This window comes from Salminus brasiliensis, chromosome 1 (genome assembly GCF_030463535.1).
Source record: "Salminus brasiliensis chromosome 1, fSalBra1.hap2, whole genome shotgun sequence".
NCBI lineage: Eukaryota > Metazoa > Chordata > Actinopteri > Characiformes > Bryconidae > Salminus > Salminus brasiliensis.
The window spans coordinates 26,836,927-26,864,603 of NC_132878.1; the positions used below are offsets into that span (position 1 = coordinate 26,836,927).

Below are 27,677 nucleotides of genomic sequence, written 5' to 3' on the forward strand. Positions count from 1 at the left end.
TGATATTATTATTATTTTTATTTAATGTATTAGCAACACATTTTAGAATAACGGTGCAATTATGCTGGGATCTAAATGCTGTTAAACACATAAAAATGACTGCAACTTACAGAAGTGGAAGAGATGTGTCAAAATTATTTTCTAATTAAAATATTCGTAATATCTCTCTCTTTTTTTTTTTTTTAATTTTTAAAGCATTTTCTAACCAGCTATGTCCACATTTGTTTGGACTGTCGTCATTTAAAAAAAGCTGAACGGGGCTTTTATTGTGAAAATATGTCTCTCAAGTTTGGTCGTCAACGGACTACAGTGTCGTAAAAGGCGTATCTGTTATTTACGTTTTTGGAAAGTCTGGCGCTTGCAGTTATCAGTTGTTTGAGAGTGAAAATGATCGGGGATTAGTGAATAAAAAACATTTAAAGCTAAAGTGTTTTAGGTATGTAACCAGACGACGTGCTTTGAGACAGCGAGTGTAAAGCAGCAGTCAGAGCCGTGGCGGGGATTAAATGAGCTTTTCTTCACTCTTATCTGTGGTTATGCCGGTTTAGCTCGGGCTGATCCGTGTTAAAACAGCTCAGCGAGCTTTTCAACATTGCATATTCCTTCATAAGTGCATAAGTCTTATCTCCGGTTAAAGAAGCTTGCTGCGCAAAACCAAACCTCCAATGTCCAAACTTCATCCAAGTTGGCTCGACCACTGGGAAACAGCCAGCTGGCCTGTTTAATGCGTGACCTGTGCTGCAGCCCGGAGCGTTAGACAGACAGGGTGTACTGGGTGTTCATTCGGGGCTGTGCGCTTTACATCGGCCCGTTGTGGGGATGGATGACGACGTGCCGCTCATTTTAACATGGGACGAGGCCAACAGCGGTCTGCTGGGGGACGAGGCCTCGGAGCGGCCGGAAGAGAGTGAGTATCTGATCATTTTAAAGGTCTGTTGCACAACACCGACCTGTCCTGAGCTGGTCACACACACTGGCTCTGACAGACCTGATTCAGGGCTTTCCAGCTTTCTCAAAGCAGGGTGTTTTAGTAGGTTCAGTTGAGCTGCAACTTCTTCTTGATGAAGGTTTGGAGGAATATTAACATGCGTATTAGCAGCTTTCTTCAATAACATAGCTACAGTATTGAAATTGATCAGTTAATCAAGGTAGTCATTTTTACATGACAGGATATATTACCAGTAATTTGCATCTCTCTCTCTCTCTCTCTCTCGTTATTTTATGATGATGATGTACAGTAGCATGCAAACGTTTTGGCATCCCAGGTCAAATATCAGTTACTGTGAAAAGCAAGTACAGTAGGATGACCTACTTTCCAAAAGGCATAAAGTGACTTTGTTATTTCCATCCTTTACAGTTTACAAATAACAACAGTGGAAAAGGACATGGCCAGCACTTTACACCCAGTTTGACAGTTATAACATCCTGCAAAAGGCTGGTTTTGTGAGTCTTCCTCAGGAAGTCAGTCTTTGTGATCAAAACCTTTTGGAGTCTCTATCAGGAATGTTAATGAATGTTTATGAAGAGACCCCTTTTTATTTCTTAAATTTGCATCTGGATGACAGTCATTTTATTCCAGGCATGTCATCAAACAAAGCAGATTTAGCTGAATTTGCAGACTATAAATTGCATAAAGTCGCCCAACAGCAATGTGAGAGACTAGTGGAGAGTCTGCAAAGACACGAAAGCTGTGATTGACAGTCCAGGTTATTTCATCATAGTGATTTTTGAATGCTTTCAAAGTTCAAATATTAGTACTGTGTTGTTTAAAGTAGAATGATAACTTCTTTGCATTATAATTATTATAATCATTTATTTGCATTATTTGATCAGTTGTCATTTCTGCAAATAAATGCTTTAAATAGCAATATTTTTATTTGGAATTTGGGGGAATTATTTGGAATTGTCCATGGTTTATGAAAATTAACGCAAATGTTAATTTTCCTGAACACATTGCCTATAAAAACATAAAAAAAAACAATAATATAGGTCTTTTCATATGTCTATGTATATGTCACGTGACTTCTGGTACATTTTCATCAGCTTACTAGCTACAGTCTACACAGCTAACAATAACCATAAAAACGCAGATGGTCCACATTGTTTTTCTTTGCAAAGATTGCATGGCTAGCTGATGAGCACACTGAGGCTAGTGTAGCTGAGGGGAAAACGCTGCTTCTCCTTCTCTTAGATGCTGTGACCGGCCACTTCTGTAATGTAGCTGTAATATACTTCCGAGTGGTGAGGCGTAGTGGGCGAGGGCACGTGTAAAGCAGTGTTGAAACAGAGCCTGGACTTTACTGTTGTTTAACCGTGGAATCCTGGGAAGACTTTCTGTGGCTTTAGGACGTAATAACTAGGCATTTTTACTGTGCACACTAACCTTCTCTCATTTCACCCTTTCACTTAGCCGACATTGTCAGTGCAGTTCATTAAACAGTAATAAACATAAGAGCATTTTGTCCCATTTCTGAATGAGTGTTTGTAAAACCCTGAGGATTAGGATTAGGAATGCAGTTCCCTCAGGGGTTCGGGTGATGAGTTAAGCAGCACTAGTGTGGAATAGTGAAAATGTCTATTTCAACTTCAGATTTGGTCTTAAAAGTAAACAGTGCCATGTGCAATGTCCTAGAGAAACACAGAAGAACCTTTTAGTGGATTTAAGGAGATGGGCATTAAAAAAAACCCTCCAAAAATACAACCCTGTCTCTTTAAGGGGAAAGTTTCCTGACAGTAGGAGTCATGTGTTTGAGTGTCAACCGCAGCAGTCTGTTGGTCTTTGTACAGACGCCCCCACACACACCCACAAACAGCAGCCCACGACTAAACACGCTGCGTCAGCATAGTGGCTGATGGCACACTGGTTTGTGGCCCCCGTCCACTCCCCACCATCACGCAAACACACGCACACAGTGCTCCCTTGGCTGAAAGGTAGCTTGCTGTTTATGGGACGCCCCATGATGTTTTTGTCCCTGTTCTGTTGCATTTGAGGGACCGCAAAACCGGACACTTTTTTTTTTGCTTTCTATGTGGGCATGGTATTTCTGGGACCCTCTGCATTGGAAGTTTCTTGGAAAGACAAGGATTCTTGCTTGCTCTCTCTCTCTTGCTGGTGCGTCCTTGTTGTCTGTTTCTGGCCTCGCGGACAGTGGGGCTTTATTTGTGTGAGGCGGTGGCTGTTCTATTTATGGAATAAAAGAAAAGAGTTCAGTGTCAGGAGGACTGGGACCACGTGGTTTCTCTTGCTAGCACCCACGTCTTGTTTATTTGCTTGCCATGACAACGTGTGGATCACAAAGGCAGGACAAGGCTGATTTGGTGATGTGTTTTTGTTGTTGTTTATCTCATGGTTGTGGACAAACGTGATGGGAGAACCGAGTGCCTTGACTCCAATCAGCTGACTGCAGACCTTTAGTCGCATTGCCAAATTTGGAGTGACCTTTCCTAGCCTGGACATGGTTATGGTTTGACAGGTTGGACTTAGGTTGGATTGATTTGTGGCTTTCTGTTCCTCAAAGACTTCTCTACTTCACAGTGAAAGGAACACAAATCTGGGCAGCATTCTTTTCAATGCTTACTCGGGGGCAGGCGGAGGGGGCCGTTACTCCATAAGGCATCCTGTTTTGCTCTCTCCGAAACCAGGACCCAAACTGCAGTTGAACCTGCTCTTCTTCAGCCGCATTCCCCCTTTTGAAATAAGGCTCAGCAAGGAGTAGTTCTACAGCTGAACGGATCAGCTTTTTTTGTCTTCTTTGCTTTAGCATGTTTGCTGCAGTTTGGATAGCAGAACGGACCAGTGCAGCCAATTTTAAGTGGCACAGGAAAAGAGGAAATGACACGGGAAGAAGAAGTTTTTCCTGGCTAGTCCGCGGTTTAGAGAACGTCAGCCTGTAGCACAGTAATGCAGAGAAAGCACATCTTACCAAGGCATTCAAGAAGGTGGAGGAGCTAGAGAAGTTGGCGTAGATTTGAGCAGAACTGGACGTCCTGTTCTGCTGTCCAGGAAGATTCCAGGTTTCTTCGTAATCAAAACTTTCCCCACATTATTGCATATTTCTTTGAAAAGGACCAGTAGATGGGACGGAAAGATCTGCCAAGGTTCCTGCAGGGTTCACTGGATTCTTTCCTTCTTTGGAGGAACGCTGGTTTATTTGATTGAGGTGGAAAGGTGTGGACTGATGCTGTGGAGGGATCTGGGAATTGAGGCGCAGCGCTGTTGGATATTTGGTAATACATTTCCGCTGGCTTTAATGTTTTTGGGATTTTTGGAAGGCTGAGTTTTTTTATTTTTCAGAAGGGGGACTTGCAGCATTCACACTCAAAGATGCCGCCACACAGTTGACGCTTGGTGATTAACTGGTTTTGACCCCCTTACTACTGCCGCCCCGGTGCCATCATCTACAGTGGTTGTCATGGAAACCGGCGGTAACCACGTTAGTAGGGCTGAGTGGTTGCCCGAATGGCCTTTCCAATCGTCCTCTTTCTACCAACCGTGTGGATGTGCTGGTATGTGGGGTTATATGTATGTGTGTGACTCGTCTCAGGTTTTAATAACTTTACTTTCAGTAAATAAATGCACTGAAGTTGTACAGAATATACAGTATTAGTTTCTCATGTACCCTTCCAATCAAAAATTGGGAACTAATGTTTTTAATAATATGAAAGATTTAAATATACAACATTTAAAATGACTATATATTTGTAGTGTACTACTTTCCTTCAAAAAAAGTATAAACATCTTCAAATTATTAAAAATAGTCTTTAAAAAAAACAAAAAACATTTTTCCACTCTCCACTCTTTTAAAAGGGTCCGCTCTCTATTATTAGACACGTGTTATAGAACAGACTTGGTCTCCTTTTAGTCTGTTAAAGCTGAATGCATCAAGTGTCTCTGTTTGAAAGAAGGTACAAAGATGTTTGTTTTTCATTTCATATTTTATCATCTGTATCACTACACTGAAGCACCCCAAAACTTTGTTATTTATAACAATCACTCTTTTGACAACTAGGTTTTTGTTTTATAGTAAAGTTTTTTTTAAATGCATATTTTCAATGTCAGGGAAGGGCTACTGCAAAATAGGCTACTGAGATGGTCTCTTGAGTCAGACTATATTTATCAACCTCTGGGAGGTATATCTGTGTGTTTCTGGTTGTTTAATATAGAGATTTGGGAGGGAGTCATTCAACATCTTAATCTTAGTAATTAATGTGATCAAGTCCTCACAACGGTAGAGACAGTTTTGTTTTTAAACAAATACTCTTAATTTCAAAAGAAACAGTGTATGATAAGCTGTCCCAATAACTTTGTCCATATAGTGTATATATGCGAGTACTAGGTTAGGTTTAAGTTTTCTCAGCTGTCTAAAGCAGGTAATCTGCTGCTTGACAAAGTAAGGGAAAGTAAAAGCACTAGGTTTGAGATTAGGTCTGACAGCGACATTTGGAGTTTCTTGTTTATATTGAGGTGGTGCTCAACATTTTATTGTTTTTATTTTCAAAACCTGCAAACCTTTTTTCCCTTTTCTTGTCTAAATAACATGAAACATTCTGTTGTATCAATGCAGTTCTTACACCTGTCGATGTATTATTATTGGGATGTGAAGTTGACATTTTGGAGATTTTTGTTTTGACCGTTATTGTAGTTTATTTTCTTTTGTTTGTGTTATAAACAGATGGAGTGGGGAACTACGATACTGCGAACAATGTTAACATTCCTGGACCCCCGGACTCTAGAGCCCAGAATTCTTTGCGGCAGAGCTGGGAAATGAACTACCAGGAAGCCGCCATATATCTCCAGGTAGTATCAGCTCAGTACATTTGAATTATAAGTGGGCAGTTAATCCTGCATACTTGTATGTGTGTGTAATTTGTGTGTGTGTATATCTGTGTCTTCCTCGCAGGAAGGGGAGAATAATGACAAGTTTTATACCCACCCCCGGAGTCCGCGGGCACTGAGCGCATACCTGTTTGCCCATAATCACCTGTTCTACCTGATGGAACTGCTGACTGGAGTGCTGCTCATGCTCCTCTCGCTCTCTGAAGCTCCTGCAGTGCCCTCCCTCAGACTGGATGTCTATGTATGTACCTGTGTGTGAATGAGTGTGTTTTTTTACGGGGCAGTTTTCCATACTTTGAGTACTTTTTCTGGAAACGTATACTTTTATAATAAACTTCATCTAGTATTTTACAGGATAATTTTTGTACCCGATACTTAAAGCACCTTTGCAGGAGTGTGTTTTTAAATGTATGCATATATGTCTGTGTGTTTGTGTGTGACTGCTCTAGGTTCACGCCACTCTGGAGTTGTTGGCACTGGTAATGGTGGCCTTTGAGCTGTGTATGAAACTACGATGGCTCGGATTTCACACATTCATTCGACACAAGAGAACCATGGTGAAGGTGTGTGCTGTGTGTGTGTATATATATATATATATAGTGATCAATATTTTTTTTTATAGTTAATCCCTTGTTAATTGTTTGAAGTTGACTCTAAAGAAATCCATGCATATGAATCCAAGTACTACTAATATTGTGTTTGCATGTGTGTGCCAGACGTGTGTGTTGTTTATCCAGTTCATCGAGGCAATTGTGGTCCTGGTGCGGCAGACCTCTCACCTGCGTGTGACTCGGGCTTTAAGACCAATTTTCCTTGTAGACTGTCGCTACTGTGGCGCTGTGCGCAGGTACACTACTGACGGCGTGTTGGTTAGATGCATATATACATACATATATATTATAATGTAGAATTGTGAGCAGTATTTTTAGAACTTTAGCTGTGTTTTTATGTACAGAAGCTATTATTGGTTGAGTTTCGGAAAGCTGCTTTTTTACTTTAATAACATGAGTATCTAAATGTGATTTATTATATTATTTATATATTATTTATTATTTATTATACATTTATTTGTAATTATTTAATGTTAGTATTGGTTTGCTCATCACTTGTTCATTTTTTTTTCTTTAAATTAGAAACTTGCGTCAGATCTTCCAGTCACTCCCTCCTTTCATAGATATCCTTCTTCTGCTGCTTTTCTTCATGGTCATCTTTGCCATTCTTGGCTTTTGTCTGTTTTCAACCAATCCAGTTGACCATGTGAGTCACATATGTGTACACACACACACAAAAATACACAGTATTTACAACATTTTAGGTTTGATACATTTTTAATATTCAATATTTGTTTGTTTAAAATGTCTTGGTTCTAATATGAACAGGTATTTGCCCCCCTTTTCCTCTTTTTATGTACGTTGCTATAGTCTTGTATCTCCAAAAATAGCAGCTTAATGGGAAAAGCAAGAAATCTTTCAATCTTTCACCTTCAATGGAAGTAAATTTTGGACCGTTTTTATTTGTCCCACAGTGTTAAGCACTGCTGGTATTTTCAGATTGTGTGGAAAACATTGAAAAAATGTCAATGTTTTCCACACAATCTGAAAATGCCAACAGGTCTTAACACTGTACTTACAAGGTTTTCTAGGCTAACTGATTTCAGATCCTCATAGAAAAAGTAGTCGAACCAGAAAACTATGGCAAATCATGGATCACAGCACGTTATAATTCTATATTCAGACTAGAATCCCCTGTGCCCTAAAAATTGTGAACTTTAAAAAAAAACAAAACAAAAAAAGCCTGGTTGTTCTTTCACGGGCATGTCCATAACAAAAGCCCCACCCACCCCCTTCCACTTTACTGTGATAGTCCAGATGCCTAGTTTTGATTGTTGACTGCAGGGTGACAAAGAGGTCGATGAGTTATACATTTTTACATTTAAATACACTGTTTGTGTTCTGTACAATCCTGAAATCATTACAGCCTTTTATACACAGTCTTTTTTTTTCCTACAGTATTTTAACACGCTTGAAAACAGCATTGTGAGTTTGTTTGTGTTGCTGACCACTGCAAAGTAAGTCCACTGTTTATCTTTTCTGTAGTAGAATTCTGTTTACTTTTCTAAACGTTTTCTTTAAATGATTTGACTAGAAATGATTAGTGGAACCCTTTTTTTGTGCTGTATGAAACCGTTTTTAAAATGGCTATTTTGAGATTGCCTTTATCAAAGAACTCCCCTTAAAAAGGTATATTTGTACTATAGCTGTATTTCTTTGCTCGTTGTTAATCACTGTCTGCTTGCTTTACTGACAGTTTCCCCGACGTGATGATGCCGGCATACTCGCGGAATCGCTGGTCGTGTGTTTTCTTCATCGTTTATCTCTCCATCGAACTCTACTTTATCATGAACCTGGTTTGTTTTATTCTATAAAGCTATTCTTTATACTGTATTTAAACCTTTGTATTACTGCAGTCTAGAAAAAATGAAAGGAATTCGTTCTAAGCTATTTTGGAGCATTGTTATTGGTCCACACTATGTAAAGCGCAGGCTGTGTTTAAAATGTAAGGTAAAAAATCGTATGACAAAATGGAGATTCACAATACAGTACTTTTATTTACTAAGCTTTATTTTCCCACCAGTTTAGCTGTTGCTTTTCTGCTTTATATTTGTTTTGGTTAAGGTTGTGTTTATTCTTGTGTCCAGCTTCTGGCTGTGGTCTTTGACACCTTTAATGGAGTGGAGAGGGTGAAGTTCAAATCCCTTCTTCTGCACAAACGCTCTGCTATTGAACACGCCTTTCAGCTTCTGGTTAGCCGACAGGTACTCTCAGAAAGGAGTGGCTATGTGTTTCATAGTCAAGTTCATTAGTTATGTAAGCATGGGTTTGAGTTTTTGTTTTATGTTTGTGTTTTAGAGGCCGGATGGAGTCTCGCTGAAGCAGTTTGATGGTTTGCTACGTTTCTATCGACCACGAATGAGTGCCCGTGATCGGTTTCTCACCTTTAAAGCTCTTAACCAATCAGAAACCACCATTCTCAGGTGTGCACACAAATACACACTTATATTCTGCTATGCAAAAGTCCCAAGCATCTACAAATATACGTAGAGTTTTCCAGTAAACACACTCACTGACCACTGACTTTATGTTTATTAGGGTTTATTCTAATGTTATATAGAGTTTTACACTAAACACACTCACTGACCACTGACTTTATGTTTATTAGGGTTTATTCTAATGTTATATAGAGTTCTACACTAAACACACTCCCTGACCACTGACTTTATGTTTATTAGAGTTTATTCTAATGTTATATAGAGTTTTACACTAAACACACTCACTGACCATTGACTTTGTTTATTAGGGTTTATTCTAATGTTATATAGAGTTTTACAGTAAACACACTCACTGACCACTGACTTTATGTTTATTAGGGTTTATTCTGATGTTATATAGAGTTTTACACTAAACACACTCCCTGACCACATTTTGTTTATTTGGGTTTATTCTAATGTTCTAGTGTTTTATTTAATTTCTCATTTACTTGTTTGTCCATTGGATTTCAGCTTACAAGACTTCTATAAGATCTATGAGGTGATGGGCCTAAAATGGAAGGTAATTCTATAACTTTTTCATGTGTTGCACAAAGCAGCTTTTTTTTCTTAGATCCTCTTTGTAGTTTAGTCCTTTTACATTTTAATCACAGTGCAGAACTGTCTCCAACTAAACATACAGTGACTTCATTACACATTTTAATTACAATTGAAAGAAAGAAATGAACACAGGGAAGAGTAAGTTGCTATTAAGAAGTTGGATCTGATGCTGTGTCATATATTGTCTGACAGCTATGAACATGAACACCTTTATCTCGTTTTACACATGTTTTACACCTACATGTGTAGAGATCTGATAAAATCTTTGGAATTTCCCCTTTGAATGCAAAGCGTATGTGTAGAGGTGTCTTGGTTACTTGCAGTATGTGAAGTGTGTAAACTTGCTTCAGTTTACTTATGTTGATTTGAATTGTGATGTTTTTGTTTTGATGAAACCTGACTCAGTTCTGTATTGAAACTTGCATGGTGAATTGTGTATGCTATGGTTACATTCATTTCATGTTTATGTATGCTAGGCACGGCGCAGCGGGGAACATTGGTTTGATGATCTTCCGCACACTGCCTTCCTCATTTTCAAAGGTTTCATACATTTTACTCTCATTTTTACTATCTTTTACAGCCATATTTAGATGTTGACTAAATATTTAAATAAACTTTTCTAGAGTCAAGAATTCATTATTTCAATAACAAATTTACATTTATATTTATTTTCTGCAGGGATTAATCTTGTGGTAAAATCCAAAGCTTTCCAGTATGCGATCTGTAAGTTTCTTCATACTTTATCTGATGCATAAAATATACTTATTTTGCATTTTCTATGTATAATTCGTCTTTCTTGTTTAGATGTAGTTGTAGCCGTAAATGGAGTCTGGATTCTAGTGGAGACCAACTTGTTAAATAGTAAGTGTAACAGTAAGTGTGTTTGTGTGTGTGTAGATCCACCTAAATTACATTATTCCATGCCTGAAAATTAAGTTTACATTTGTCTTTTTCTTTGCTTCAAAGAGTGATGTGATTATAAGCATTAAATGCAAGAATGTTCCAATGTGTAAATGTATTGATTTTGTTATTGTATTGTATGAACATTTGTTTTTCAGTTTCCATTTCATGTTAGATGGTGTGATTTGCTGTGTGTAAACTGCTGTGTTTTTGCTCAGGCGAGTTCTCCTGGTCCCAACAAGTACCATGGAACTACATGGTGTTCCTTACAAGTAGGTTTGACTTTTGGTCATTATTACTATTTACTGAAAAAAAAAAAAAAAGTTTAATAGAAGAAACATGAGATTTTCTTTATTTTTCCGGCTGAGAGGTAAACAGCTATTCAGATTGGGGTTTGGTTTGAAATGGCTTATTGTACAGAAACTTGTGAATTTGACAACAACACACATATAGCCGTTTTATTTGCTATCCAAACCCAAGAGGTGGGAAATTGGGGGAAAACATAAAGTTTTCTTAGGGACTGTTTTGCATCACAAACCTTTGCATGTATTCCTCTGACATGAATAAGGCTTTAAACTCATTGTCTGGTTCCATTCACCAACACAATTGTGTGAAGAAATTGGACTCATTAAGTTTCTCTAGAGTTTCCCACTGAATGAGAGTAAAACAGTCAATGACCATAGTAAATAAAGAATTTCTCTCAAAGTTGCAGCAACTTCTGTTCTGTCTTGTTTTGTAGTTTATGGCGTGGAGGTTCTGTTGAAAATCACTGGCCTTGGCCCACTCGCTTACTTCAGCTCCGGCTGGAACCTGTAAGAACACCCATGCGCGCACACACACACACACGCACACACACGCACACAGATCATGATCCTTTGGGACAGCCAGACTTCCATTCATGTACTTGTTTTTTATTTCGTCAAGGTTTGATTTCTCTGTGACTGTCTTTGCTTTTCTGGGATTGATTGCTCTGGCCTTCCATATGGAGCCTTTCTATTTCATCGTGGTGCTGAGGCCCCTGCAGCTCCTTCGGCAAGTATTATGTTTCATATTAGTAGTGGAGAAAAATACTTAAATGCATCATAGTTGTATAATTAAATGTCTAAAATATCTAATCAGATTTTTATCCTGGCTTATGTGTTTTGTTTTTCCCCCCTAAAAAGTAGGTAAATAAATAAATTAATTAATTAAACATTAGAACTGGAAATTAGAATGTTTTTTTTGTTAATAGGATAATGACACAATAATATACACTTGTATGTGTTTGGGCACCAGTGCAAAATGTTATAAAGGGATTTTAGAGGAACTGTGGGGGCCAGGATGAAATCTGGAAGACCAATAAAACTCAAAGAGCGAACTGCTTGTATGCTGGTAAGAAATGCAAATCAAAACCTTCAAAGGACTGTGAAGAACCTGAAGGAAGGTTTAGCTGATTCAAGACTTTTGGTGCACTGTTCCACAGTGCCTGAACTCTACCAGGTGCCTGAACTTTTGCATAGGCCACACTGAGGATTTTCAGCCAGGGCGTCATTAAGCCAGGGTTAGCCAAGGATTTTCATTTTCATTTTGCTTGTTTTTCAGCCTGTTTAAAATCAAACAGCGCTACCGCAATGTTCTGGATACCATGTTTGAGCTGTTTCCCCGCATGGCCAGGTAGGAGAGGAGAGAGTTAACCCAGAGAAACCTCTGGGTTAATTGCAGTGTAGTCCTGAAATAGGCTAGAACTGAAAGTGTACAATCATTTTTAATATCTTTTCTGTCTCTCTCCAGCCTAGGTTTGACTCTCATTATTTTTTACTACTCTTTTGCCATTGTCGGAATGGAGTTTTTTGCTGATGTCATCTATCCCAACTGTTGCAAGTACGATCACCATTTATTTCATAATGATATTGAATTACTGGCACAGTACAATAATACGTTTCTCCAGTTTGTGAATGACATCTCTAACATTTAAGATTAGACAATTCCCGCTTATCATCCTTTTATGTCCAATGTTGGCCTATATGTCATAAAATCTGATTACCTTGCATTAAAATTAATGATGATTTTCCTTCTCCTGTAAGAACACTATTATCATATCTAACGTGTGTATTTAACAGCTTAGTGGTGATGTAGAGTTTACATTGCTTTAACAACATCATCTCTTCCTCTTTCAGTACGAGTACTGTCGCCGATTCATATCGGCTGATCAACGTAACCATTGGCAACCGCACGGTCCTGGAGGAGGGGTACTACTATCTCAACAACTTCAACAACATTCTCAGTAGCTTTGGTTCGTGTTCACACATGTCCTTCACACAGTTGTCCTCCGTGCTGTAAGTCTCGCATAAGCTGAGTTTTGCTTTTGTTTCTGCAGTGACCCTGTTTGAGCTGACCGTTGTGAACAACTGGTACATTACTATGGTAAGTGTGTCTAGATGCGCTCACACACTTCTGTTTGACATTGTCTGTGTTTGTTTTCGTACATTTCCAGCGGAAACAAAATGTATATTTTATATGTATACGTTTTCTGCAGAGGATTTGTTCACATTTGTCCATTGTTATGGACACTTAGAACTTCAACCAGTTTTGTATACAGGTATATGTACTATATATGTGTAGGACAAAGACATTACCCCCTGTTCTGACATTGTATAAAAACAAAGCTGTGCATGTGTGTTGTGAGGTCTGTCTGCTGCCCTGCCCTGTACATTGCCAGTGTTAGTTATGTACACAGTGACTTTGCAGACATTCGAACAGCTGGAGTGTATACTGTGTGTACATAATAGGCTTTAACATATCTTAATACTAGGTGTTTATGGTGTTTATTTAGAGCAAAGCTAATATCATAATACCAGTAGGACACATTTATACTTCTGAGTATGCGAAATGCTTGCTGGATGACTGGGCTGGATGTTTTGTGCGTTATGTGACTGTACAGCTTTTTTGTGGCATTTTACAGCACAACAAAAACAAACAAACTGATAGAATGTCTTCACAAGACAGCCTTTGCTTTTCCGTGTCCGTAAAATAGTGTTTGGGACAGAAAGAGATAATCAGTTATCCACATTCAATTTAATACAGATATCCAATGTGTGAAGGCCTTGACACTCATCATTATGTATTGATTATTTGTTTAAAATGTTTCTGAATAGAAGTAAAGCATCCATCCAGAAAGAGTGATTGTTAGGCCTGTTATTGACTCATTATACAGTTTATGGACATGACCTCAATCATTTTTGCTGACATGCATTTTGCCTATTCTGTTTATCTGCGTGTTTGGTAAGAAGAGTAAACGTCACCCAGTATTTTAGCTGGTTGCGCTATTCTGTTCTATTGTCTGCTCTCTTTCGGAGGCGGGGCTGCGTTCATTTAAATGTAAGACTAAACTAAATGAGAATCATTTGCAAAAACTTGCCGAAACATAAATGAACATGGAGGTGGAGTAAAATGTGATCAGGAGTAATACACTGGTATCAACACCTGATTAAACTTTTATTTGTATTCTACAGGAAGGTGTGACATCGCAGACGACACACTGGAGCCGGCTGTACTTTATGACCTTCTACATTGTCACCATGGTGAGCGGGTGTTAGATTTCATATCTGTCTACAAATGCAACAAATATGTGATCCCATCTGTGATCACAGATTTGTTACATCTGTGATGTAATTTGTGCCTGATACTCATGTTGTAGAGAGGAACTGTTTTATGCCAAATTTGGTTAAGCGATTAGTGCTGAGTGTTCTTACTGTGCTGCCCATTGGAGAAGTGCTAAATGTAGCAGTGTGTGTTTGCTTTCCTGTCCTTCTGCTGCCCTCCTCTGGTATTATAGTGATTTTGTGGTGTTGCAAATTTTGGTGAAAAGCTGGTGCATGTAATATGTGAAAGAAATTCTGTGTTGATGTTTTGACAAATCTTCTACAGGAAACAAAGTAATTTGAATATTAAACGTATTAAAAAATGTTTTTATTTATTTACTAAATTTAACAAGAAATAATGCAGAAAATAAAAATGTGGATGTAATCTTTATACATGGCATTATTCTTCTTTTACATTCAGTAAATAAACAACAGTCTCTTATGGGAATTATTGAAAACATCAACATGTCATTTGACCTGAAAGACTAAAGTTTTGCATGTCACTAACAACTACCCCACTGTGAGTTGCATCTTATTCTGTTGCAGGTTGTCATGACAATAATTGTGGCATTCATCCTTGACGCCTTTGTCTTCCGGATGAACTACAGTCGGAAGAACAGAGAGCCGCTAGACGACCCAGAAGGTTTCAAACTAAATTTAATAATCATAATTACCAGATGTGCAACCTCACAACCATTAGATGGTGAATATTTAGGATGAAGGATTCAGTGCATCATAAAACCTCTAATTTATTTAGAAAAAAAATAGTGCATGCTTTATTCATTAGAATTATAATTCATTACATTCAAAAATAGGTGCAGCTGAATCATTTTATGTTCCCTAATGTTGTCCAATTAGAGACCCTTATTGGCTATGAGGTCACTCCTATAAATGGTGCTTTTTGGCCAAAATATGGTATAGTATAGAAATGTGTCCCTTTTATAATACTGTGTGTGTATGTGTGTGTGTATGTGTCTTAGATGAGAAGGGTATAGTGTTTGAAGCAGAGGTGACCCGTGCTGAAGCTTTGCAGACATTGGAGCTTTACAAGCACACACTAGCTGGAACCAACATCAGCTCTCTACAGGAAATGTGTGTTGCCATGGAGAGGAGTGGGGTGAGAATACACACACACACATTTACACACAAAAATAATAAAAAAATGAACTCTTATTGATCATTTTGTAAAGAATGCATCGATAGTGTAGTGTGGAACTTTTAGTTCATGTTGCATGCTGGGTAATGGTGTTTTCTCTTGAATGCAGCACTCTAGTTTAGTGTACCTGGGCCGAAGGTCACGGACTAAAAGTGATCTAAGTATGAAGATGTACCAAGAAGAGATTCAGGCAAGTTCTTATTTGCATTGCAAGTCTTTTAATGTGTAGTATTTGTAATATATAGCCTAACTTTATTATTTCTGTAAATTGTGGGTGTGGTTCTAGCATACAATATATACTATATCCATCAATTGTAGTCTACCAGATTCCTTTGATACATCATGAAAATAAAAATAAAACAAATTAAGTGGAATTTTGAGGTGAATGATTTGAATTCCAGTCACACCAGAATGACACTGTTCAAAAGCTCAGTACTGTAAATATAACTTAAACACGACTGTATGTAAATTCTACACAGTTTTAAACATTGGTTATCCAAGGGTTTCCTAATGTAGCAGAGGCTTTGTGCTCATGTCGTTGAATTGTGTGCTTTTAAATGTGTGTGAATTTGTGTCTGTTCACAGGAATGGTATGAAGAATATTCCAGAACCAATCTACCTCAGCTTGACAGTTCACTCCACAGGGACCTTGACAGCCCTGATGCCTTGCAGAGCATCAACTAACACATGAACATGGACACCATCGTAACACATGCACTGACACACATCAGATGCTCCTTCTTTACACACTCCTAATAGTTTTTCATGGGCCTTTATTTATAGAGAAACCTTCCAGTCACATGCAGATGAAAAAGTTTGTGATTGTCTTCCTCCACCTCACAATGGGAATGCACCATCTAGCAGGTCCCCATGGCAACAACCCCTTCCTGTATTCTCCGTCTGCTTCCTGGTCCCTCAAATCCATGGAGCATTGAGCATGCAGGAAGCCTTAATTTCCACACGACCCTACAGTTCTGCGACCAATCAGGGAAGCTTGAAGACCAGTCACGTGATTGCACTAGGGTCCAAGAACCATTTTTGTTCTCTCCCCTCTTTTGAAAGCACATTCATGACCTTTCAAACAAAGGATTCTCTTGAGAGTTGACTAGACGAGGGCTGATCCACGGACGAGTCTGGATTGATCATGAGCTCAGCGCATGGATTGTTGTTTTGTGATAAATGACTTGAAATGTATCCGAGGCGTTGTGCGAATAGCACTTGTGTGTGCAAGACAAGGGGTGTTTTTTATATATATATATATATATATATATATATATATACACACACACAGATCCAGCTATAGTGGGCTGATGCAGAGACTTGACTGTTTTCATCATGTTAAGGCATCCATCAGATATGCTGTCCGATAATACAGAATGTTGTCACATATGAGATTAATTCATTTTATTTTATTAAACTCATTTTATTTCTTTTATTTTCAAGGAATGGCTCTGCAAAAAAATCCAATTTAAGGGATACATCTCTTACCCTGCACATAGTCGGTCAGCCAAGGCGTTTGGTGCTTCTTTAGTTTCGTGCAGGAGCTACAAGGCTAAAGTTGCAAACAAAAAATTGTCACCCAATTTTTTTTTTCGGTGAATACAGACTCCTTACAAACCGCATGGCAAGGAAACCACTTGCGTAGATGTCTAAGTGACTGTTAACTAAGCAACACACTTGATATATTCGATAATGCATATAGTGTCACATTGCTGACAGTAAGCAGTAGTATGGCTGAACAGTGTTTGAACACCAGATATTTGAAATAATTGATGCATAAAATGTTTTTACAGCTTCAGTAACATTCACTTTACTTTATTCATTTTATTTAAAACTGAAGCGTGGTTTGTGGAGCAAAAAGTCTTAAAGGAGTGTGATCTGTACACTACTTAAGCTTCACCTACATTTGCTGTTACACTAGCTAGCTAGCATACTTGCTCTCCAAACTATTAGTGAAAATGTGTGGGCCTGGATATTTATAATAAATACTTGATTGACTTTTAACTTCTGTTTCTATGTGTTAGCAACAGTAGTCTCTTAGCTCAAAAACTAAAACTAATGGAGCAGAATTTGTACACCAAAAGACTTGGCTGATCGACTACATCTTTGCATGAATGGGGAAAATTGTGCAGAGTTTATTAATTTATTTAATTTTGTCGACCCATTTCTATAAGCAACACTTTTGGGCCAACGCGGTCACAAATCTAGCCATAAACCCGAATGCTAATACTGATAACAATGATTGAATTGGTTCACGCTTCTAGGGCTTTTCAGATACAGGGCTGCATTTCCACCTGTCGGCTGACCTGCTATCGGTTTTATGGTTTTTCTTTTAATGGTTAAAGGAATAAGTCGAACATGCAGACATGCTGAAGAGAATGTATGCTGTGATTCTTGTTAATGGCAGCTGGCTAAATGTATTGTAAGCTCATTTTTGCTTTTGGTTTGTGGTTAAGACTTAGGTACGCAATTGACTCGTCCATGATTAGCATTCAGAATGGGTATGTGGAGTCTGGCAATATTGAACATACAGACTTGTAAAAGCCTCTGATAAGCTGCAGTACTTTTAACACCCCTTCTCTATTTATAGTACTATTCAGTATTACATTCTAGCAAAAGGTACATCCTATATAAATATGCTCATATTTGCAAAGAAGAATTGCTTACTAGTTGTATAACTTATGTGGCAGCAAAAATAGCTATGAGAATGAAAGCTACTCAGGCCTCCTGTGGGACAATGTTAGGTTTAACTGAGGCTATGTTCATTGTTATCCCTGCTGCACTTTTGGCATCTGAATTTCGTGTTTAATCTGAGGTGCAAGACGTGCAGTGCTGATGCTCTTGAACATGCTGCAACACTAAGCTTTTGTAAATGGCAGTACTAACCCCTCCCCCAAACCTCACTGTTTAATCACAAAACCAAGGGTTTCCACACGTCTCAAAACCATTAAACTTTTCTATACTTGTTCTTTTGTACATGTATGATAATGTATTGAATCTATTAAATGATTCATTTTAATGAAGCCTGGCAACGACGTCCTTTCTTCTGATGCATGGTTCGAATTGACGATTAAAATTACTTAAAATTACTAAATTTAGAAGTCATTTGAAACTCTGATTGTTGTGTGGTTTCTTGGTCATAGATTGACCAATGTATATGGCTTATTCTACCGTTATGGTGGCCACTATGTGCTCTGTGAGCATATCAGTAAAGTAACATCACTGACCATAATGACTGCTGACAAATTTACAAGAAGCTACAAATGATCCTGCACCCCTGGCCAAATGATGTTGATGTGCTATATGTAAATAAGTATGTTTATAAATAAATAAATAAAATTTGTTTACAGAGACACATTTTACTGAAAACATAAAATAAAATCCCCAACTTTAGAGGTCAACTATGCTCGCTTAGGCACTGGCTGCTGATGGCAGGACCTGGATTTCGAACCAGCGGTCCTGTGGCCTTAGTGCGCTAGTCCACTCTGGGCCCTTTTCCATGTTATGTTTTAAATAAATTCTATTTATTAATGAATGGAAATTGTATCTAAAATATTTTATTAGGGTCACAGGTACATTTGAATAATGACTGAATTCAGCATAGACTAAAAACCTCAAAAAGTCAATCCCTGCACAGTGTTGTGTTTTCAATTATTAATGTTTACTTGTTTCCGATTTTCTGTTGTGTAGTACAGAAAGCTGTGTACTGTGATGCTGGTGGTTAACACAATCAAAATTGTGTAATTATTGTTTGATGAACATACTGAAAGAAAAAACACTGCATTTATGAGAGTGTTGGCTTCCATATTTATAAACAAAGGCTCTAGATGACATGAAATTGCAGTTAGAAGTCAATAGGAATGCAAAAATCCTTAGCTTCCAGAGATCTCCTGTGGACTGCTTTTATGTCCCTGCCAATGTCAAAATCAAACCTATGCCATTTACATGATTTCAGGATAGCAGCGATACAACCTTGACCCAAAGTACACATTTGCTGCTCTTTGTACTATACTTTGTTTCATACAACAGTGCTAGGGAAAACCATTTTTGTCAAGATATACGAAACATTCCCTGTTAAATATTTATTTTTTTATTAAGAAATAAAAAATCTATATGTAATCCCACCTCCCATGAAAAACTGTGGTAGGGGCTACCTGTAAATCCTGTGATGATGTTTTAGCATTGCTGGAGACTTCTTCATGTACTCTGTGTTTTGCACTTGGGCTGAACTTGCTAGGATGGCCTGAACTGTCCATGATGCTGTTCTGAGATCTTTTAAATCCCTTCCCAAACTTTATCTACAGCCTTATTTCTAAAAGCATCAGAGAGCTCTTTGGGTCTCACCATGGTAATCCCATTCACTTCAACAATTAAGAGCAAACCAAACCAAACAGGCTTCTCCAAAATCCCCTCTAATAATGTCCTAATCATCTACAGCTGACGTGGAGCATTTGCATTTATCGCATTTAGCTGACGCTCTTATCCAGAGCAACTTACAAGGTTACTCATGTTAGTCATTGCCCAATGACTCTTTATTGGCATAGTGCAGCAAAGTCACCTAGACCAGGAATTGAACCCTGGTCTTTCACATGGTAGTGTCCTAACTTCAGAGGAATTTCCAGTAATTACATTGTGCAAATGTTTTTAAAACAACAGTTCTTTAGTTTTATGGCTTTGGGTATATTTCCTCCATCTCTTATTATTGTTCAAATGAAGATTCAAACATCCAAATGTTCAAATATATTAAAAAGGTTTTCATGGGATGTGTTATTTCACATGTATGCCATGCAAGCACCAGTGATCTGAAAGTGGATGACATAAACAGAAAGAAACTTGTTCCTCTAGGAACAAGCCACATGAACTAAAATTGAGGTATTTTTACATGGCAGAGGCCTAACCCTCTGCTTCAGCAAACACAGCATTTATTTTATACTAAAAATAAAAACCATGAAAGAATGACTACATACACTTGTGGCTCCGATTGAAATATAGTTATTAATAATAACAAAAATATTCATCAGAATTTCTACAACTTGTTTCTACAGTGGTTGCAATAGGAACCAGGGGTTGCCATGACTACAATGCAAATATGGGCACAAATATAGCCTATATTTATTTCTAGACCTGCCATTTTATACATACATCTTCTCTTTTTATTGTTTCACCTAAAAAGGTGCAAATATGCGTATATAATCATTTTCCCTTCATGTATCCCTCTGCCATGAACAAATTATAGATTTATACCACATATAGAAACATATAGACCCCATTTAGACCCCAGATCTTCTCAAACCTCTAGTGAGGTAGTCTCAGGCATCAGACAGCACATTCATAATCATTTGCTGTAAACCTTTGAGGAAGCTATTAGAAATGTTACACTCTCCAGAAGTCTGGTTTCATTCACCACCACTGTGAACAATTCATGACAGGTTTGTCTTGGATGGAGTGTTCCAGCCCACCACTCTGAATGACCTTGTTTACGACTTATTTTAAAACATCAGAAGGATTTCCCTTTTTACTTTGTTATTAGCTTCCAGGCAAAGACCTAGTAGTCAGGTTAGTAGGCAATGGTGGTTCTATGAATATGTCAGGTCATCAGCCAAATCATCTGGTTTCATTCGGTAAATGTTACGACAAGGTGTTTTGGCGAGAAGCCCACTTTACAGCTTTGATTACATACTCAATCACTTACACAATCTGTTCTATTCAAATGCAGCACATTAGGACTTCTGCTAGGCATACCTAAATAATACAGCTGCAAATTGCACATCAAGCAGTAAGTTAGAAGGAGTATAACTCAATCCAATGTAGGTAGTTTGACATTCTGCACATTCGTTCACATGTTCGGCAGTAAAAGCAGTTTTCAGCATGTACATGATGTGACACACTTAGCTGGCATCTTTTTTGCCTCATTTTTTAAAATGAGCAGTTAATGATGTTTACATTACACTGCTACAATACACATAGCTGCACTTCCTCCTGGGTTTGAACGCACTGCACTCACGCTTGCTTGCATATGTCCTAACTTGCTATGTGGGACAAAAGGAGAGTAAAGAATTGTTCACTAATCTAGCCACTGTGCCGTTGGTATTTATACACAATGACATGATTAACCAGTTCACTTTATAATTTACTTAATTTGTTATACATAGTATAAAATGTCACCTGCTGGCACACGTTTTAAAAAGAGCACCTGAATAGCAAAGTGTCCCCGCTTCACGATACCATGGGAACCAAGGATTGCGTGACTTTTGAAAGTCCTTATAGGCAATCTATGAGCAAGTCAGGAGCCATCTTTGCAAAGCAGACGGGCAGTTATTTCCAGTCCCACAAGACCAGTCACTCATGTCTATGAATGAGAAGAAAGCAAAAACAGCTTTTAAATCTATGAAAAAAGCTCAGAAATCGTTTCTAGCTTTTAGCTTAAGAATGCCTAAAAAAATATTTACTGTGAGGGTATCGGGGGTGGGTGGTTGGGCAGGGGTCAAGTCCAATCCACTACCAGCGTGACCAGCATGCTCATTGACTCTCTTTTTGTTGAAGGGCAGGACTTTCTGTAAGTGTTTTAATGATTTACGTTCCACCTATGACGAAACCCCCTTTATGGCAAAGCAGTCAAACACCCGCCCCACAGCAAAGTGAAAGCCAATGATGTGGCAGTCATTTTAGGGCCACATCTAAGGTGGCAATTCAAATTGAAGAGGGGGGCAACGGTCACTCCAGCCACCCCTTTAAAATCATGCATGTTAGTAGGGAGAACATTAACAATGTCTCATACGTTTGTTTTGAGTTTAATCATTGATGTGAACTTTGGTTGCATTTTGTAAACAGAGAAAAAACAGCGGATCATTTTCAGCTTTCTTAGCATATTTCCTAACACACTTATTATGTAACTGATTAAAGGAAAAGATTGCGTGTGAGCAGGAATATAAGTCAGTGCAATGCAAGAACCAGAAAGACAGAAGGCAAGGGAACGTGAATAACTGTCACGATGGAGAGAACCACTGTTGTTGTTGTTATTGCTCTAATGCTGGTGCACAACAGCCTGCAGGAAACCGAGGTGTCTGCAAAGTCTTCGGTCTCTTCTGCTGAAGTGAAGGAGATCAGAGACCTTCTCTATCAGCATGGGACCACCTTGGCTGAACTCAAGGTGAAGGTGAGCTACTCGGAGAAAGAGCACACAGGTAATCTAGCATTTCAATCTAACTCAGTTTTCTGTTTTAAACACTATATCAAATTTTTCAGTTCATATCTTTCAGCTCATTTTACTTCTTAGTCAAAACTAAAAAGAGGGATCAGTGAATGCCCTACAGTTGTATGCAAAAGTATTTTGGCTAAATTAAAAAAGGGTTATGTTAAATAGTCACATTTCATAAAATCTAATATCTTTGATAAACCTGTGAGCATAGAGGAACCCACTTGAGTTGTAACATTTATTTTTCATAACAGCTTTGGAGAACAGACTTGCAGACCTTGAGAAAGAGAAGGTAAATCTAAAAACAGAGATCGCAGGTAAGAGATCTGCTGAACAAAGTGGAGGTTGATGGCAGTTGTCTCATGTACTTGGGAAATGTTGGGTATCAATGTTTGTGTATAAGAGTTTATGTGTTGAAGTGTATATGGGTATAAGTTTACTTTTACAACAGGGTCTGACCCCTGGAACAGGGTTATCATCATCGTAAATATATAGGTTAAAGGTCAAATGCCTGTAGGAAATAATAGCTCTTTCTATCCAGTTCCTGAAAAAACAATATTCTTACAATCCATCTTCCAATACAATTAGAGCAGGGTGGCAACAAAGTACAATGTGATCCATTACAGCCAAAGGTTTCTATGGTATTCAGTGTTTCTGTGGTATCCTTTGGTCATAAATGTAACAAATTACATGGGTGTTTAACTTGCTAAGAATTGGGATATATGTATTCTTACAATAACTAGCGTCACCTGCTGGTTCTGACAGGGACCAGCATAATACACCCAATTCAGTATATATAATATCACATGTTAGCTTTAAACATCAGACACATCCAAACAATTTTAAGCAATTATTGCCACCACTAATATGAATTACTTCATAGAATAACTGTTTTAAAGTTTTTGCTTTCATATTTTCAGCTTTGAAGACTGAGCTGGAGAAAGTGAAGAATGAGATTACAGGTAAAGGCATTTGTAAGCACTCCATTATAATCCATTGGGATCCAATGATCCATTGTCATCTACAAGCGTGGGCTAATGTTGATAAAGTCAGATCTATGTACAATGTTTTTGCCACTGTGCTTCAGGTAGAAGCTCCATAAGCTGATATAGTCTGTTGCAGTTGGACGACTTCTTAAATTCTTAAATGGTTAAAAATCCAGTTCAGGATGTCACATTATTATAAAAAGTCTCTCTACACACAGTTGAAACCAGAAGTTTACTTTCAACTTCTCCATTATTTTACACAAAGAAGAAGTGTGTTTCAGGTGTGCCTTAAAATACATCCACAGGTGTGTCTCTAATTAACTCAGATGTTGCCAATAAACCGAAGAAGCTTCCAAAGACATGACATCATCATATGCATAGTATATAGGCACAGTAGCGTGTTGTCTGCAAGTGTCTATGATTGACTTAGTGTTCTACTGCAGTGTTTGGGAAGACAGTAATTTTTAAGGTAGTATAATGTGGCAATCATGTTATTTTTGTGCTTCTATCCTGGAATTATAGGGCACAAAAAGGTGGCTTTTTCTGCTGGATTACCTGTAGGACAGAAAGGCCCTTTCAACGCTGAGACAACACTGATCTACAGTAAAGTGCTGACAAATGTTGGAGGTGCCTACAACCCATATACAGGTAAACTTATTTACTTACTTGTTATCACCATGCTTGAGGCAGCAAAAACACAGATTATAGCCTAGGGTACCCAAAGGAAGTATCTTGTGTGTGAGCAAATAAAACTGGTCTTGCTGCCACCAGAATTGTAAAATGACATAACTTGTTACAGTCAATTGGAATAAACACATATACAGATTGAGGAGAGATCTGTCTGCTGGTCTGTCAGGATTTCAAAGATGAATTAAAGTTATAAACTTTAGGTAACCATGCAACTTAAACATGCAGCTTGTGTCGAGCAGTGAAGATACCTGCATATCTGGATGCTTTTGCTTTCATTTTTTAACTTTAACACAGTGGAGGGAAGAAACGGATGCCCTGAATTTTTTTTTCTGTTGTTTATTTGTTGTTTTATATTGCTAATTGGTACTTCTGCTTCTTTCATTAAAATTCATAGATCTGAGTCTAAAATATTCTTTCCATTCTGGCATCCCAACAGGCACTTGATTATGAACGTGCATGAGTTTGATACCATGCCATGCATTTTGAGTTTATTATTATTATTGTGTCAGGGGTCACTTGTCTTATTTAGATGTTGTAGATTCACACTTTATGTATTTGGTCTGTTCCTGAACGCCTGGGGACATATTACAGACACATCCTAACTTAGGTTAGAATTGAATTAAGACATAAGATAATAAGACAGATAATTAATGAGACAGAAGCTTTTACAAATATAATTTCCTAACTTCATAATCTACTACTAACTCCAGATAAGAAAACTGTGATTGCTGGTCATGCTGGTTGACCAGCTTAGACATGCTGGTCCACTAGGTTGGTCTTGCTTGTCATGCTGGTTGACCAGTTTTGTCATTCTGGTCACTCAGACATGCTGGTGGTCTAGTATGGTCAGGCTAATCATGCTTGCAGACCAGCTAAACCATCAAACACTCACTATGCTAAACAAAACTAACTAACTTCTCACATTAAACTTCTGTGATGTGCTTAAGTTCCAAACATGACAGTTCATTGTAGACTCCAATTGTGCAGGATCCCCTCACTTTGAAATAAGATGGGTAGGATAAGATATAATTCATTATGATAAGCTTCTGTGTCTTATCTTGACCTTACCAGAGCTTCACCTGTGATACCTGTGTGGGTTTTTCTACTGCAGGCATCTTCACAGCTCCGGTCCGAGGGGTGTACTACATCAGATTTACTGCAGGTGCTTACAACAGCAACAGCTACAACATGGGGCTGCATCTGTACAAGAATGCTCAGCATCTGATGCATTTGGGTGAATACGACAGCGACGGCAGAGCTAGGCATGTCTCGGGCGGGTTAGCTCTGGAGCTGGAAGCAGGAGATACAGTGTATACCCGCCTTCTTGCAAACTATGCACTGTATGACGATGCCCTCCTCCGCACTACTTTCAGTGGCTTCCTCATCTTCAGCATGTGAAAGTGGCCTGTTATGTCTTGGCAAGCGAAATTATTTTAAATATAGTCAAAATATATTCTATTTCTCATTTTGTGATTGTTGTATGAATGTGGTGTGATAAATTCACTGATCCCTAGATGTTGTTTTACTTGTTTTTAGTGATTTTATGCAGTGAAAGTGTAATTCACTGGAAAACAATATTGAAAACATATTTTTTCTTGACCAGAAGCATTTATTTGCATTATTTATTGAAATAAGCTAAATTATATTCCCAATTAAATAACATTTTCAAAAGATGAAAGTTATTTAATTTATTGAAGTTCGTTGTTGTATGCAAAAGTTTATTAACTTTTTAGCAAATTAAGTGAAAAACAAATCCTCTACACAAAATAAATGAAAATACACATTACTTTCTATTAACTTACTGAATTCAACTTAAAATTTTATTAATTATTTTTTACAATAATAAATTCAGTAAACAAACCGTAGGATCTGTACTTATCTACACTTACAGCATCAACAGCACATCAATTAAGTGGGGCTGCCTAAACTTGAGGAATCATATAATATTCATACAGCAATCTCAAAATGAGAGATTATATATATTAAATAGAACCTTATTTCACATGCTAATAAATATACATTTTCTTTTTTTTCTTCTTCCATGGACTCTTGCAAGAACACTGTTTTCCGAAAGGGCGACTTCATTGTATTAACTACCTTGTATGATTTTAATAAAGCTCTAAAATGGTTAAAAAATGCAACACTGTTGAATCAAGCTGTCCCATCATGCAAGCTGCTCTGTAATGTGTTGTAAGCTCAATTGCAACCAGTGTTAAAAATAATCAAGGACAGACATACTCTATAGTACCAAATTAACAAATCATAAAGCTGTACTTGTTTTGTTTAAATATATTTTAACCTAAAATGTGCCGAGTATACATCCTTAGAATGATTGATTTTGGAAACTGAATCTGAATGATGTTAAATAGAATCAGTAGAAAGGTTTCCTTTCTTTCTTGTAAGCAATATGATTTCAACTCTTACATTTATGTTTAGGATCATTCATTTTACAGATTGTCTTGACCAGAGAAACAAAACTTCATCCTCATAGGTACAATGTATTCAGAAATTAGATTGGATACCAATGGGTAATTGTTTAATATTTACACTGTAAAAATGCTGTATTTAATGGCCATTTTCAAGATGTGTTTTTTTTTATTTGTAAAAATGTTAATTTTAGTTTTAAATCAAAGCAACAAATGATTCAGAAAACAGATTTAATCTTTCAACATGTTTGAATCTCTTTAAAACAAGGAATAAAATGGAAACAGCAGCCCTCTTAAAAATCCATTTCACAAATGTCATGATTTGCTAAAAATACACCAATAACAGTACAGGACAAGATCAAGAAAACATCTGGGCATTCAGATTGTACTTGGCTAGATGTGAACTTTTCAATGGAACAGTACTTGGGCTGCAACTGATGACATTTCATAAGTCCACAGAAACACAAGTACAGACAAAAATGCAGATTGAGAATCATCCAATGTGTCCAAAACGCCGCAATTCATGAATGAATCAATTCAGTTTCGAGTCTGCCATCACTACTACATAGAAGGTGTGTTCAACTCTAAGACTTATTGGTTGTCAAAGGACTTACTGACCTCTTCAGGTTTTTGCTTGATTTAAGGAGCTCCTGTTTGAAGCATTTCTCCAGTGCGTTCACCTGTGAATGAAGAAATACTACAATAGACAACAACAGTAAAAGTTGATAGGTGTCATGACTGGCTAGGTCTGACAATGACTGGTGAACACTCACAGGAACGGTGCAATGCAAGATCTTTAATAAACAAATGGGGGATAAACATAAACCAGAAGCAGCAGCAAAGTGCAGGGTAAAACTGGTAACAGAAAACAAACATGTGACAGAGTAAACGGGGCAAAACAAGAAAACCACCTGAGGCTGCAGGATAGCCAGGGAGCTAGGCGTGAGCAGATAAACCAAAACAGGGAGAGAAAAACCAAGAACTAAGGACACTGGCTGTGCCAGTAAAAGGCTAGTGAGAAACGTAAACAGCGCTCATCAGGCGCAACCAAACTTACAGGACGTGAACACGAAGCCTAAGGATCAGTCACCTTTCCCTTGAGGCGACTCGACACAAACCAGAGCAGTAGTACTCTTATGAACAAGAAATAGCCCAGCAGGACTCTTGGAAACGTGACAGACTCTCTCAGACGTCCTTGTGAAACAATTCTCGGCAACAGGGA

At 37.9% G+C, this 27,677-nt stretch overlaps 1 protein-coding gene across 2 annotated transcripts; it reads left to right on the top strand.

Annotated features, from left to right (window-relative positions):
* The first annotated feature begins 311 nt into the window (after positions 1 to 311).
* On the top strand, positions 312 to 18,501 carry tpcn1 (two pore segment channel 1). Of its 2 annotated transcripts, XM_072676604.1 has the most exons (27): positions 3,043 to 4,227; positions 4,295 to 4,506; positions 5,673 to 5,797; positions 5,901 to 6,077; positions 6,286 to 6,399; positions 6,553 to 6,683; positions 6,970 to 7,093; positions 7,846 to 7,904; positions 8,144 to 8,243; positions 8,535 to 8,651; positions 8,746 to 8,870; positions 9,396 to 9,444; positions 9,959 to 10,022; positions 10,161 to 10,205; positions 10,287 to 10,343; positions 10,601 to 10,654; positions 11,122 to 11,194; positions 11,307 to 11,414; positions 11,964 to 12,035; positions 12,153 to 12,242; positions 12,539 to 12,654; positions 12,739 to 12,785; positions 13,874 to 13,942; positions 14,549 to 14,645; positions 14,983 to 15,119; positions 15,268 to 15,348; positions 15,744 to 18,501. In XM_072676604.1, exons 2-27 carry the CDS (start codon positions 4,413 to 4,415, stop codon positions 15,840 to 15,842), a joined length of 2,424 nt encoding a protein of 807 aa, XP_072532705.1. In that variant the 5' UTR covers positions 3,043 to 4,227; positions 4,295 to 4,412; the 3' UTR covers positions 15,843 to 18,501. The 2 variants fall into 2 exon arrangements, with proteins under 2 accessions (XP_072532706.1, XP_072532705.1); XM_072676605.1 differs by lacking the exons at positions 3,043 to 4,227; positions 4,295 to 4,506 and adding an exon at positions 312 to 907.
* The last annotated feature ends 9,176 nt before the right edge of the window (positions 18,502 to 27,677 follow it).

Bases quoted from the DNA above. Each gene is read 5' to 3' on its own strand.
- tpcn1 (XM_072676604.1), top strand. From the start codon at position 4,413: ATGGAAACCGGCGGTAACCACGTTAGTAGGGCTGAGTGGTTGCCCGAA. The intron at 6,078-6,285 runs GTATGTACCTGT...TGACTGCTCTAG, and splicing joins CCCTCAGACTGGATGTCTAT to GTTCACGCCACTCTGGAGTT. The intron at 12,243-12,538 runs GTACGATCACCA...TTCCTCTTTCAG, and splicing joins ATCTATCCCAACTGTTGCAA to TACGAGTACTGTCGCCGATT.